The sequence below is a fragment of the Nestor notabilis genome, unplaced genomic scaffold (assembly GCF_000696875.1).
Source record: "Nestor notabilis isolate BGI_N333 unplaced genomic scaffold, ASM69687v1 scaffold16079, whole genome shotgun sequence".
Lineage (NCBI taxonomy): Eukaryota > Metazoa > Chordata > Aves > Psittaciformes > Psittacidae > Nestor > Nestor notabilis.
The window spans coordinates 20,042-34,038 of record NW_009943402.1 but is presented as its reverse complement, the minus strand read 5'-3'; the positions used below and the strand labels follow the sequence as shown (position 1 = coordinate 34,038).

General features: G+C 40.3%; 1 protein-coding gene across 1 annotated transcript in view; it reads left to right on the top strand.

The window, feature by feature from the left end:
- KIAA1211 (KIAA1211 ortholog) overlaps positions 1–12,054 on the top strand; it is a 35,422-nt gene extending 23,368 nt beyond the window's left edge. Inside the window, exons 5-9 of the mRNA XM_010021913.1 lie at positions 1,081–1,263; positions 2,491–5,728; positions 7,398–7,588; positions 8,653–8,821; positions 11,390–12,054. Coding sequence (XP_010020215.1) covers positions 1,081–1,263; positions 2,491–5,728; positions 7,398–7,588; positions 8,653–8,821; positions 11,390–11,550 — 3,942 coding nt within the window. The 3' untranslated portion in view covers positions 11,551–12,054. The remainder of the gene's footprint in view (positions 1–1,080; positions 1,264–2,490; positions 5,729–7,397; positions 7,589–8,652; positions 8,822–11,389) is intronic.
- The last annotated feature ends 1,943 nt before the right edge of the window (positions 12,055–13,997 follow it).

Genomic DNA, 13,997 nt, shown 5'->3' with positions numbered 1-13,997 from the left:
TCCTGCATTTGACGTGTTAATCATAGAGCCATAATTTTCATAAGTACTTCTACTTTGTTATGCCTACATGTAATTCAATAAGCATATGCAAAATGTTCCATCAGCTTTTAAGTAACTGGCTCCCCAATTAGCATATGTTTAACCTCAGAAGATTACAGAGCTGTCTTGAAAACAATGTATGTGATTTTCTTTTCTTACAGAAGATGTTTTCTTCTTCTTCTTCTTTTTTTTTTCTGTCTTCTTTTTCCACTTGGACTGTGCCAAATACAAGGCTCAGGATGATAGTTGGGTGACTTACTGGAGAGACTGATGGCAGGCTCACTTACACGTCTAGATGTGCAGTTCCACTGTATTTATTCATGAGAGGAGTCTCACTAAATCACTTTGCTTGTATTTGCACTTTCTGAACCCAAATATTTGAAAGGCAAGAGAAAAAATCACCGATCAAAGCCAGGATTGTCTTAGTTTATTTTTTGCTGTTCTTGGGTGCTAGCTTGGACAACTCCATGTGATTGTGGAGGGAAGGTTTTCTCCAGGCACTGTGCCAGTCTGAGATCCAATACTGTAGTCATCTCCCATGCAGATAGTACAGCTCTGTAGCTGTTGTATTATAATGCTTAGATAAGTCAATCTGATTTGCTCTTGCCTAAAGTGCATAATCTAAATTATTTAAAGGTATAGATATTTTTCCCACAATAAGCAAACTTTAAAATGTCTCAGTGTTTGATGTTGCTTAAAACTCTGCCTCTGCCCTTCCCATTCCCAACAACTTCAGACTGGATCTAAACTGTGAAAAAAACCTTCACTTAGAATGGTCTAAGTAATTTTTAAGTGAAAAATATAAAAATGTGTAATCCTGGAGATAAGAAAATGTTACAGCTGTGACCTTCATTTCCAAAGTTCATGATTCATATCATGGAAAAAGAGGGTTTGAAAACTTTTCTGCTAATAACCCCTTTGAATTCAAAAGGCAAAGACTTTGTGTGCGTGTGTGTGGTGGTGTGTGTTATTTATTTATTTACTTTAAATGGAACAGATAGATAGCTTAATAATAGCTTCATGTGTTTATGATACAAACAGGTCATTCCAGTCAAATCATCTCGGCCAAAAAGACAATTTTCCTGTTCTGGCACAATTGAAACGATCAATTTGGATGCAGTTCCCCAGGCTGTTGCTCGTCTAGACAACAGTGCAGCTAAACACAAGCTGTCGGTAAAGCCAAAAAAGCAGAGGATGTCAAGGCAGCACAAGAGATTAACAAAGGTATTGAACCACTGGTCAAACAGGGAGTCTTATAAGAAAGAGTAAGACTTAAGTAAAGTAGCTCTTGCTACAGCTATACAGTGAACTATCAAATTCTAGCTTTGTACACTTACTGCATGGATATTCTGTTTTTATCTTGACAGCTTACTACTGCTTGTAAATGGGACAAGACTATTCAACTGATACAGAGTTCAAGAGAGGCCACTGTCCTCTCTTCCACACCATTGTACTTGCATTTATCACTTTTGCAATGAAGAAATTAAGTTAAAACCTCTTGATCATACAGAATGTTTAACTGGAGCGAAACAATGGCTCCACAAATGATAGCTAGACAGGGCATTAGCTGAGCTGTTTCCCTCAAGGAAAGTGCTGGGAAGGACTCTTCAGGTGCAGATCATCTTACAGAGTGACTTACATGTCACTACAGTGACAAGGAATAAGCTATGAAGGTAGTCTGCATCCAGTTTGTTGCAGGTGTTGCACCCACAAGCCAAGGCTGTGGGGCAAGCATGGAGAATCAGTCAGCAGCTAGCATGTGCCTCAGTACAGCACAGTATTGCTGGGGAGCTCTAGGTTCTCTGCCCATGCATGGTCCCATGGTTCCTGCAATGGAACTGGAGCCTCAGCACAGCTAATGAGGAAGATAAACTGGCTCAGGATTTGTGAAAAGCAACCAAATTGTGTTTCCCTGAGCAGTGTTCTTTCCTGGCTAGCATCACAGAGCTCTTTTCTGCAGGCAACAGCTTCTGTCTCTGCAAGTAGCAGCTAGATTTGCCGTGAAAGAACTGGCAAAACAATGCCCTTAAGCACAGCTAATTATTTCAGGCTTAAAGGATGGAGTTCTAAGTAGCAGAACAGGCATATGAAACTTGTGCTCTATTCCTTGGGCTCCTGTAAATCTGAAATGTCAGGTCTCAATCTGGATTAGCTCATGTACACCAAATGGTGATTCAATGTTTAGTGTTATACTGTTATCACTGTTGGAATGTTTTCTTTCTTTCTTTTAAAGGCTATCATCTGAATAGGTAAGAACTATGGAATCTGTAACCCATGAATTGGGGTGGGTGTGTTGGTTCTGGGTCTGAATCATTGTTTAAACAAAACAAATCAAACCAAACTCCCATACAAACTCCGAAAGTTGTTCCACATTTGCAATTGATCTTGTTCACTGTAAAGAACAATCAATAGACAATATTCAGTAACTCCAAACTTGTCTTCCAATTTTAGGGATCACAAAGTTTAACAATAACAGAATTTGAACCAGACGACCTAGAAATGCCGCTGTATGGAGACAGATACCCAGGTTATAATGGACACATCATAGCAGACAAGCTAATTCAGAACAGAGACGAGCAGAAGCAGCTTCAGCTGGCAGAGGAGAAAAGAATTGAAGATCACTGGGGGATCTTTGAGGCCGAAAGGATAAGGCAGATTGTAGAAATGGAGGAACAAAGAGAAATGGAAGAACAAAGGTGCCAAGAACTTGAGCAGGTGCAGAAAGAGCAGGAGAGAAGATGTGAAGAAGAGAGGAGGCAATATGTTCTTGAAGGAGAGACATCTTTGAACACAGAAGAGCAAACATGCCATAAAGAGGAGAGAAGACTGCTGGAGGCTGAAAAGAAGCAAGAGCCGCAGGAGCAGAGGCAGAAGGAGTTGGAAGAGCAACAGGGACGAGAGCTGGAAGAGCAGAAGCGCCAGGAATGGGAGGAGGAAGAGAGACGAGAGCTGGAGGAGCAGAAGTGCCAGGAACTGGAGAAGCAGAGGCAGAAGGAGCTGGAGGAGCAACAGAGACAAGAGCTGGAGGAGCAGAGGCAGAAGGAGCTGGAGGAGCAACAGGGACGAGAGCTGAAGGAGCAGAGGTACCTGGAACTGGAGAAGCAGAGGCAGAAGGAGCTGGAGGAGCAACAGAGACAAGAGCTGGAGGAGCAGAGGCAGAAGGAGCTGGAGGAGCAACAGAGACGAGAGCTGGAGGAGCAGAGGTACCGGGAATGGGATGAGGAACAGAGACAAGAGCTGGAGGAGAAAAAGTCACAACAGCTGGAGGAACAGAAGCACCAGGATCAGGATGAGCAACAGATACGAGAACTGGAGGAGCAGAAGCACCAAGAACAGGAAGAACAGAGGTGCAAGGAGCTGGAGGAGAAACAGAGAAGAGAGCTGGAGGAGCAGAAGAGGCTAGAGCTGGAAGAATTAAGGCAACACGAGACTGAAAAACGGTGTCAAGAGGAAGAAGAAAGAAACTGGCTAGAGCAACAAAAAGGACTCGAGGAACAAAATAAGGAAGAAAAACAGAGACGAGAGCTAGAAGAGAAAGAATCTGAAATAAAACTTAAGCAGGAGAAAGAAGCCGAGAGCCTCAAACAACAGATGAAACAAGAGGAACGAAGGCAGCACTTGAAGGAGAAAGGAGAAAAGACAGAGAAGGAACAACCCCAGCAAGGAATGGGTAAGAAAAAGAAACAGGAAGAACATCATAGAAAACACAAACTCACAAAACAAATGCACATGGAAAGTGCAGAGGGTATGCAACAAGATGAACTAAAGCAGCAAACAGAAAAAAATGAACAAGAATGTAACAAAATGGAAGAGCAGAAAGTAGACACAGAAAGACAAAATCTTCAGCAAGACCAACAAGAAAAATCCTTGGAACGGCAACAGGACAAAGATCAGTTGTGTTCTGGAGGGGCTGATAGGCATCCAGTAGAGGAGAAGCTCCAAGGAAGCTCAAGATCCCCAAAACTCAAACAGCCAGAAAAAGGGAATAAAACAGCAGAAGAAGTCCTAGCCCAGAAACTGAAGAGAGAAGTCGAAGCTCAGGAACAAAAGCGAATAGGAGAAGAACTTAGGTGGCAAGAGGTAGATGAACGACAAACTGCATCCAGACCCTTCACGTTTCAAGTGTCTTCTGGAGATAAACAGATCATATTTCAGAAAGTAAATCTGAGTCCAGTCATGCCTGCCAAAGGAGCAGGACTCTCTTCTCCATCCATCAAAGACTGCAGGGTGCACACTGCCAACAAGGGCTCGCATACGCTCCCATCATCTGTGTGTGTGCCCCATACAGCTATTTTGGTTACGGGAGCACAGTTGTGTGGCACAGCAGTTAACTTGAACCAGATAAAGGACACAGCCTGTAAATCATTACTTGGCTTAACAGAAGAGAGAAAAAATGTGGATATTCCTTCACCAGAGAAGGCCCAGAAAAAAAAACAGGATCCCAAACCCAGCAGCAGTAAATTGAAATATGCACAAGAGACACTGAACAACCAGGCTGTGCTGGCTGAGTGGGCCTCCATCCGCTCCAGAATCCTAAAGAACGCAGAAAACAGCAAATATAACGAGAGGGACCGAGTGAGTGTCTGCAGACACAGTGACGACTGGACACCCCGAGGACGGGGGGCTTCCCATGGCAACTTGAGGAAGACCCTCTCTGCAAATGCAAAGTTCTCCATAACACCTGCATGGCAGAAGTTTTCAGAAGCTTCAAAAACCAATTCAGATGTTGAGAATGTAAGTGTGGCAAAAGGCAACGAGACAGTGGCTGTGGGAAGAATCATTGGCTCATCCACTGATTCAAAGGAGGATGTAGCTAAGGATAACTTAGCTGAAAAGGCTAAGGAGAAAATGGAATCGCATAGAGAACTGGTAGACAACACAGAAGGCTGTAAATTTGCAAAAGATCTTCCATCTTTCCTTGTTCCAAGTTTTCCTCATTCTCCAGGTAAAGAAGTATCCCAGCCAGAAGTTCAGGGTCCTCTGGAAAATCAGCAGAGTAACAGCACCAAAAAAGTGGATAAACCAGCACCAAATGGAGAAGAAAACGTTTCTCCTTTTGGGATAAAGTTACGAAGGACAAACTACTCTTTACGTTTCCATTATGATCAACAGGCAGAGCAGAGGAAAAAGAAAAGGTACAGTGCAGGAGATAGTTTTGATGGTGTGCCTGACCCCTTAGTTACAACAGAAGATGAGAAAGAATCCTCCGTTTTTGCTCCACAGGAGAGTACATCCCCTAGCATGGGAAGAGCAAACGTCCCTGCTAATTTAAAAGACTCAAAAGACTCCTCAGTTACTGTGGTGGAGATTTCGCAACCAGCGGGCACACCAGTGGTCCTACCAGCCACTGGCCAGAGTGCTTTACCCTCTCATGAGAAACCAGCATGCAAGTCACCAGTCCCACAGAAACCTGCTTTAGCTCCAAAGCCCACCAGCCAGACACCACCATCATCTCCTCTCTCTAAAATGAACAGATCCAACCTAGCTGATACACTAGGGCAAAGGTTGGTTAAAGCTGAATCAGATAGTGGCTGGAGGAAAGAAGACAGAGCAAATGCAGTGCACCCCACACCACCCAATGAGAACAAAAATGAAGAGGAAGAAATCAGAGAGAAGAAGTCGTTTTTCCCATCTATAAGTATTCCATGGAGAGAAAAAAATGACAAAAAGCCTGAGCCACTGAAGAAAGGTATGTATTTGCTAAAGGTCATTTAGCTATTGTCTGCATTTCCAAAATGAGATACTGGAGGTTCAGAGGAAGACATTTGGTCTTAAGCTGTAATTTTTACCTGGCATGTTATTTGTGGAATACGACTACTTTGCTTAGGGTTGTCTGAATGAATGAGACTTCTCATCCCCACAGCCTAACTCAGAAACACACAACCTCAGTGTGGCCAATGCAACCTGCTTAAGAAAATTAATTTCAAGGATGTAACCGAAGTGTGTGTGTTGTCCTTGGTGGGGATGTTAGCTAGTTAGTCAGAGGATGGATTCTGTGGGCTCTCACAGTGAGGGCAATCAGCCATTGGAATAATCTCCCCAGGGAAGTGGTGAGCTCTCCAGTACTGGACATTTAAGATTCAGTTGGACAGGGTGCTGGGCCTTCTTGTTTAGACAGTGCTTCTGCCAAGAAAGGTTGGACCAGGTGATCCGTGAGATCCCTTCTGACCTGGAATTCTATGATACTATGATGTGTAATGGTGTTATCAGAGCAGAGTAGTAATTTTTATAATTTACATTATATTGTTTCTGTTTTGTAGGGGAATATTATCTAGTGTGAAAAATATCAAGATCTAGGTCCCCTTATAGTGCCTATTTTGGGCAAATTGTCTATCTAACCCAGTATAGCTGAGCACAGGAGCCTGTGTTCCAGAGGCACTCTTCAGTAATAGAAACAATTACAGTAGCCATAGTGGCTCTTCAGAGGACGGTTGAAAGCCCCTTTGTTCTGAAATAGTATTCTGTACTAAACGAAAAAATAGAAGAGGAAAAAGAGGGAAAATTACCCTTTCAGCGTAAGGACACTCAAAAGAGCAAGGCAGGAATTCAGCATTTAATTGGGAAATCCCAATTATTTTCCGTTCTTGAAGACGCTTCTAAAACTGTACCTCAGTGGAACTGCTGCTTTTTATTTTACAATTTCTACATGTTTTCCTTTCGCTTCCATTTATAAATGAGGATTTACGGAAAGTAGCTGGAGGCACAGCTGCTGGCCTGGGAGAGCAACCAAAGTTGAGGAATTTGGTGCTCACTGAGTACCTTTGCACCCCAATGATGCTCCCTGCCACTCACAGCTCTATACCATGTGCTAGCCCCCATTCCACGCAAAGTACAGAAAGTCAAATGCTCATGTGACAATTTAACACCCCCCCCCCCCCCCCAACATTTTATTAAGAGGGGCTGCACAGGAGTACATCGTTTCAGCCCGCTTCTTTTGGCTGAAGTTCGGATACTTTTCTTGCCTTAATTATGGCTAGAAAACCAGGGAACTGCAGTACACAGTGGCTGGATCCCTTTCATCAGAGTTATAAACAGGAAGTGCATATGTATCCCTTTCACTTAAATACCTCACACTGTGCAAATATTTGTATTAAATAAGGCTATAAGTCTAAGTGTCTGAGGTAGGCTTTCTCACACACAAAGAAAGGTAAATCTGGACAACTGTATGAGTGTGTTGAATTAGGTCTTGTTCTTGGGGCATAAAAACTGTTTCAGGATTTGACATACAGTCCACAGAGGTCTGTGAATGGCATGGCATTTGATGGGCTTAGCTCCAGAGTTTTCACAAGGTAGAGAAGGGTTTGCTTGAGACAAGAGATGTGCATCACTCAACCGATTCTTGTCATGTTTTCTTTCAGAAAAGCCTGTCCTCCAGAGCAGGCACTCTTTAGATGGCTCTAAATTGATGGAAAAAGTTGAAACTTCACAACCGCTTTGGATTACATTAGCGCTGCAGAAGCAAAAGGGATTTCGTGAGCAGCAAGCTACAAGGGAAGAAAGGAGACAAGCCAGAGAGGCGAAGCAAGCAGAGAAGCTGGCAAAAGAAAATGTAAACAATCTTTAGAAACCTGCCCATTAGAAACACTAATACCATAATTATAACTGTTAGCTAGATTTATAATGTGAAAGGGATTTATTTTTACTTTTAACGTTTGGTTTGTAAGGTTTCATAAAAGCTAAAATGACAGTGAGTAAAAAAAGTAGTCTGAAAGTTTGGAGTTTGCATAAGCAAAACTGAGCCCTCCAGGAGAAAATGCTGTGCAGTAGTGTGACAATTTTAACATAAATTCTGATGTCTTAATATCAGGTCTTAGTTAATGGCACTCACAAGCACAACCACTGTGCAGGTGATGGAACAGAAGAATTGTATGCAACATGGTTCTTTCAGAGCTTGAGTAAATAAGGTGTTAAGCCTTAATGCTTGGGAATAACAGCTAGATTACCCATTTATAGGTGAATATTAGTAAGCGTGAATTTATTTTTATTGTAACCTACTATTTGGATAAAATGCAGATGAACCATCATGTGACACTTCCAAATGCCTAAAGCAGGCACTGATTCAAGTATCACTTCTTCCTGTTCTCCAAATGGCTATTTACTATCCATGGTTTTCTATTAGTAAGAAAAACACTTCCACTTACAGTAGAGAAGCGATGCTACACAAACAGTGATGCTGTATATAGATACCAGAGATGGTAAAAAGGGAGATTACGGTGATAACTAAGTATATTTTGATGTTTTTATGAGATCCAAATTTCTGATGGACATGTGCGTAACTGCAGACACAGACAACTGGTGGAATAAAACAGCAGTGGGTGTGAAGTTGCCCACTGATGCACAGTGTTTCAGTATTGTCTTTTAACAGGTAGGGCTGGCTCAGACTGTTTAATATTTTGACTGAAATGACAACATGACAAATACAATTGTGGGTTGCTTTTTTTTGCAGTCTCTATTAACTGTTAGGTTCAGAAGTTTCAGAGTCTTTTGATCCTTTGCTGAAAAGTAAGGTTAAGGAAAGGACAGGTGGTGAATGAAAGCGTGAAGTATGACATCTCTTACTTGTAGCCATTACATGACAATTTCTCATTTAGCAGTTTTTCTTTTCTTTTCCAGGCTGCTCTAAGTAACCAGTCAGATAATAAAAGCAGCAGCAGCAGCAAAACAAGCGCACTGCAGAAATCTACAACTCAAGAAGGGGAGAAGAAAATTGAGACTGCTGTGTCAAGGCTAGAAAGAAGGGAGCAGCTAAAAAAGTCAAACACCCTTCCAACTTCTGTGACAGGTACAGTAACAGATTCACATTTAGTTTGGGAATAATGTGCTTCAGAAGTGGCATTGCATGTTTCTGAGAAAGTGAATGAATGATTTTCCCCCACACCCCTACCTTGTATATTACCCCTAAAATAACAAATGCATTTTCTTTCAGCATGGAACAACACAACTTGTCCCTGTCTCATGTGCTGGCCATTATGCAAGAACAACATAATTTTAACAGATTTTTACAAGGCTCCCTAGATTATTGAGGTTGCATTACTGCATATCCTCAGAATTGCCCTAGTTCAGGTTAAAAAAATTAAGCAGTCTTCCCAAGCCATATCCAACAGTATTTTTGGAACATGACCAATGCACATTAGAGGGATTTTATTTACTGTAAATTGTAATTGCAGTATTGTTTTGCCTTTAGGTGGGAGTTTAGCACAGAGGGGGAGTGATACTTAACTGCTACAAAGGGTATGTGTGTATGAAATGATGCATATTGTGTTCCTACACCTCCCAGTTTGCCAAGAAGAAATACTCACCCCAGAATATTTGGAATGAGCACTCTCTTTTCATTAAAAAATACAAAACCTAATCAAGTCAGGTGAAGGTATCCTGTCACTTTGAATTTAGGACTTCTCCATCCCAGTCAAGTAAATGGTATGGAAGGTTGGAACCAGAACCTACTATTTTATTTGTCACTTCAGTTCAGCTGAAACAATTCCATATTCAAAAGGCAGGCACACTTAAATAAATACTTCCCCAAAAGGCATGATATTTGGGATGGTATAAGGTGATTGTTGAAACAGAGACTCGCCTTTAGCGAACATTAGTCCGAGGCAAAAGGTTTTGGAGAAGAGTACAGATAGATAGGTGTTGAAGAAACCTGTGTCCAAGTTGCACAGTAAATAGTGCAGGCTTCTTTGAAAGTGAATATATGTATCAGCTGAATCTATTCAGTACCACTCCAAGCCAAGAACTGTGGAATGCAACTATTGAAAGCAATGAAGTAATTTATTTATTTGATCCATAATACTAAAGGCTAGATCCAAAGTATACTTTTGGCCCAAAAGGGCCAAACCCCAGTCTTCCTTGACTGATCTGTCTGCACCAAAGTGAGAGTTTCAGGAGGAATCACCAATTCTGAATTATCTAAATTGAAAGCATGGAACTGTCTTGACCCTAAAGGAAATAGTGATTGGATTTCTGTGTGATTACTGGCTACATTTAGAGCCAGGTAGCCATTATCAGCTACACAAATATACAAGTATTTGTTTATTATGGATGATGACATCAATGTGGGTTTCCCACAGTTAGAAGACCATTTAAGGCTGAAGACCAGGCTAGAACATGTTTAAAATAAAAGTCTGCAGAGTCCTCCTCTAAGGACACTAAAAAAACACACCCAAAACTTGAAGAAGTTGGTATATTTCAGACTTGCACTCGAGTCTTGTACAACAGGAACGGATAAGAGGGTATAACCTTTAAAATAGCATAAATTACCCTAACATTTAAAATAATTAGCTATTCAAAGTGTCTGTCTACAGCAATAGTTGCTGCTACTGCTCATTTACTAGTAGCTAAAAATACATGATTAAAAATGGACTAAAAAGAAATCAAAATATTTTTTGCCATCCCTGCAATTTTAAAGGTTTTTAAAACATTCAAAACCTGAAAATGAAATGCATCCAAAAGTAATTTGGACTGAATCTGCACATGTAACAAAATACCCTTTTGGCTCATAAACCAGAAAAAGTGTAAGGGCTGGGGGGGAGGGAAGTAGCGAGGAGTTATTTTGTAACTTTAGATTTTTAGACTTACTCTATAGGTTTCAGATAGGGCTCATATCTAGCCAAGTTGCCTTCAAGGGCATTCACTATCTCAGTTAAACAATCTTCCCACCTGACTTCTACAATATACTTCTACAGTTCTGCTCTGTTAAGTTGCTTGTTATAAATCAGTTGCTTATTCAACACATTTTCTTGCTGAGACAGCTGTTTGCTGTTAAATATAGTATTTTCAAGAAAATGTGTCAAACAGCTGTGGGAAAAAGCTGGTTCATTTCTTCTTCAGGATAGTCTCACAGGCGTGGTTGAACTGAGGCACAGAGCTATAAGACTGCTTTCTTCTGTGTGCTTATTTAAGAAACCTAATCTGAAGAGGAAATCTAAATCCTCCTGAATACAGTTGGCTTACACATGTTCAGCAGCTGCATTACCAAAGGGAAAAAAAATCCAGCATTATTTCCCATTGTTCGTTACACTGCAGATGTGATTAAAATAGTTTATGTAAAGACAACGACTGGCAAACTGGAAATGTTTTTTTTGAATCTCACAGAGACTGAAAGCTTTGTCCCTGTTTTTGTGAGTTACATTACTTGGAGTCTACTCTGAAAAAGGAAACTTGGTTCCTCCTAACTTGATTATTTTGCAAATGCAATGAAAAGTAAGATTTAACGTAAAAGAGCTGGAAATAAATATGAAGTGCTAGATCAGAACATCTGTATAGAAAATAAGTGAAATCTCTAGTATCCTGCCACAAAGCACAGGGTTCAACTAATGCTTTTTTCTCTTCCCCATCCCATCAAAAACAGTGGAAATTTCAGATTCTGTTCCATCAACCCCACTGGCAAAGGAGGTGGCCAAGAGATTCTCTACACCTGATGCTAACCCTGTGTCAACAGAACCAGCCTGGCTTGCATTAGCCAAGAGGAAAGCAAAAGCCTGGAGTGACTGTCCACAGATCATAAAGTAAAGTAAACTGTAAAATCACATCTCTGTTGCTGACCATTAATTGCTTTCTTTTTATTTATTCAGCTTTTTACATGACAAAACTGAAAATGCATGTATTGAAAGACTGAAAACTGAACTGATTACCATTTTGCTCTAGCTCTCTGTAAAGTCTTTCCAAGTCATGTATTCCATTGCTTTGACAAATAGCTAAATAAGGTCATGGCAAAAAGTTCAGAGCCAGACTCTCTCAAAAACTTAAGAATGCTCAGATACTGGATGTAAATTTTAGTGAGTATCATAATAAGTGCCAGAACTTCAGTTCAGAAGCTCCTTATATTCTGTGGGTACTTGGTTCTGGAATTTTAGAGCTCTATACGTAAGTGTTGATCTCAAAAATTTTTTTCAACACTCCATTGTTGAAAATAAGGCAAGATGCATGTTCCCTTCTCTTATTCCTAATTTTTTTTTAAGTGTTAAACTGTATGAACTGTCAGTTCTACTTGCTATTTGAAAGCTTCTTCCCTAATGAAGAACTTTGGGAGATACCATTCCACCTGCAAATGATAAATAGAAAGATGGTACCATCCAAACGCTGAGGTAATTTCTTTCCTCATAGGATTAGTACACTATGTCTACATTTCCTCACTCCTAGGAAGAAAACAATTCATCCTTCTTAAAAAACCCAACACAACAAACAAAACATTATTTAAACAAAAATCAGAAAGTTTTCAGAAAGAAGCCAGGGAGTCAGGGTTTCTTCTGGTCACTTAAGAATATCACTGTTTGTGCCATATTTAAGATGCATAGAGACAGTGACTGCAGATTACAACTTTAAAATAATCAACTGGAACTAAAATAAGGAAAACTATTCCTGTGCTCATGTAGCTGTAGAAATTGTCTCAGTAAGTTCCCACAGGAGTAAGACTTGCTGAACTGAAGTTAACTGAGAATGGGAAAGTAAGTTGGAGAGAGTCTCAGGAGTTTTAACTCTGTATTCTTCCTGATTTTACTGCACGTGCAACTTCAGGTAGTTAGATATCTTCCTGTACTTTGACCAATACAGCTAGAACACTTTGGAAAGTTTACTTAGCCCGTCTCAGGTATCTGCTGTGGCAGTTAAACACTTTATTACTTCTTGGAACTAAAATAGACATGTTTGCCCCTTCCGTCTTACAAAAAAGGATAAAGTCCACAATGTAATAAAAATTTTACTATCCTCAGTATCCCACAGAAATAGCTAAGTCTACATTTTAAAAAGTCACCCTAGTAAAAAAATCTGTAACACACCTGAGTTTCTTTAACAAGGATGTCTTAAAGAAAGTTGAACGTCTCCTTCTTACAACCATAAGGCTCAACGGAACCTTTATGCCTACAGCATCATAAACGGAGACATTTTCATGGAAAGAAACTGTATCATTATGTATTTCATGGAAGTATTTTAGCCAAACTGCTGTATGCAGCACAAGGAATAGCACTTTAAATTACGCAGAAAACAGAACAAAACCTGCTGTATCCTCCTGTTCCAAGAATCAAAAAGGACTTGTCAGCAGAAGTCATTATTGAATGCATTACTTCCCACGGCTCAGTATCGTGGTTACAATAGCACAACACAATGGACGTGTTAGATCACGTAGATGTGTAGCAGGCAAGATGGAACTGAAAGTGTTCAAGGCCAGGTTGGACAGGGCTTTAATCAACCTGGTCTAGTGGAAGCTGTCCCTGCCCATGGCAGGGGGGTTGGAACTAGATGATCTTTAAGGTCCCTTCCAACCCAAACCATTCTGTGATTCTATGGGTTTTCTTGGGTCTCTTAAGCCATCAGTTTTGCTCAGTTTCAAATTTAAAATCAGTATCTCTGAAGTAACTTTTTATCCTTAATATAAAGAAGTATTTAAGATGTTTTATACAGAGATGATGCAATGCTGCTCTCAAACACTTGAGGGTCAAAAACTCCCAAACACCACCTTCAAAGTCAAGTCTCTGCAAGCTTATCAGAAGAATGAATTTGGACCATAATTACTTTTGCTCTGCTAGCACCATGAATTAGTGCATCTTAAATTAAATTTACACTTTTTCTAGTTTATAAGCCTGCAGTATGTATTTGTAATTACAATAAACAAACTGCCTGAAATCCATCTTTGTACTTATTTCTTGGGAGAAGAAGCCAGGCAGAAATCCAGAGAAGGTGAAGTAAATCAGGATTAAAGAATTAAAGATACTGGTATTCTGAAAAGCATAGCAAAATTAGGTGCTATTGTGCATGACATAAGGATGCAATTTTCCAATACAATACATTTATAGCACATAGAATAGAGCTTTCATTAAGGGTTGTCTTAATCTAAAGCTTCAAAGCAGAGTCTTTTTCAACCATAAAGGTATCTAGTGTAATAATGGAAACTGTATTATGTACAGTACTTGATGGAAACATTTCTAAAGTGTACATGTTCAACAGTGACATTTCATGTTAAA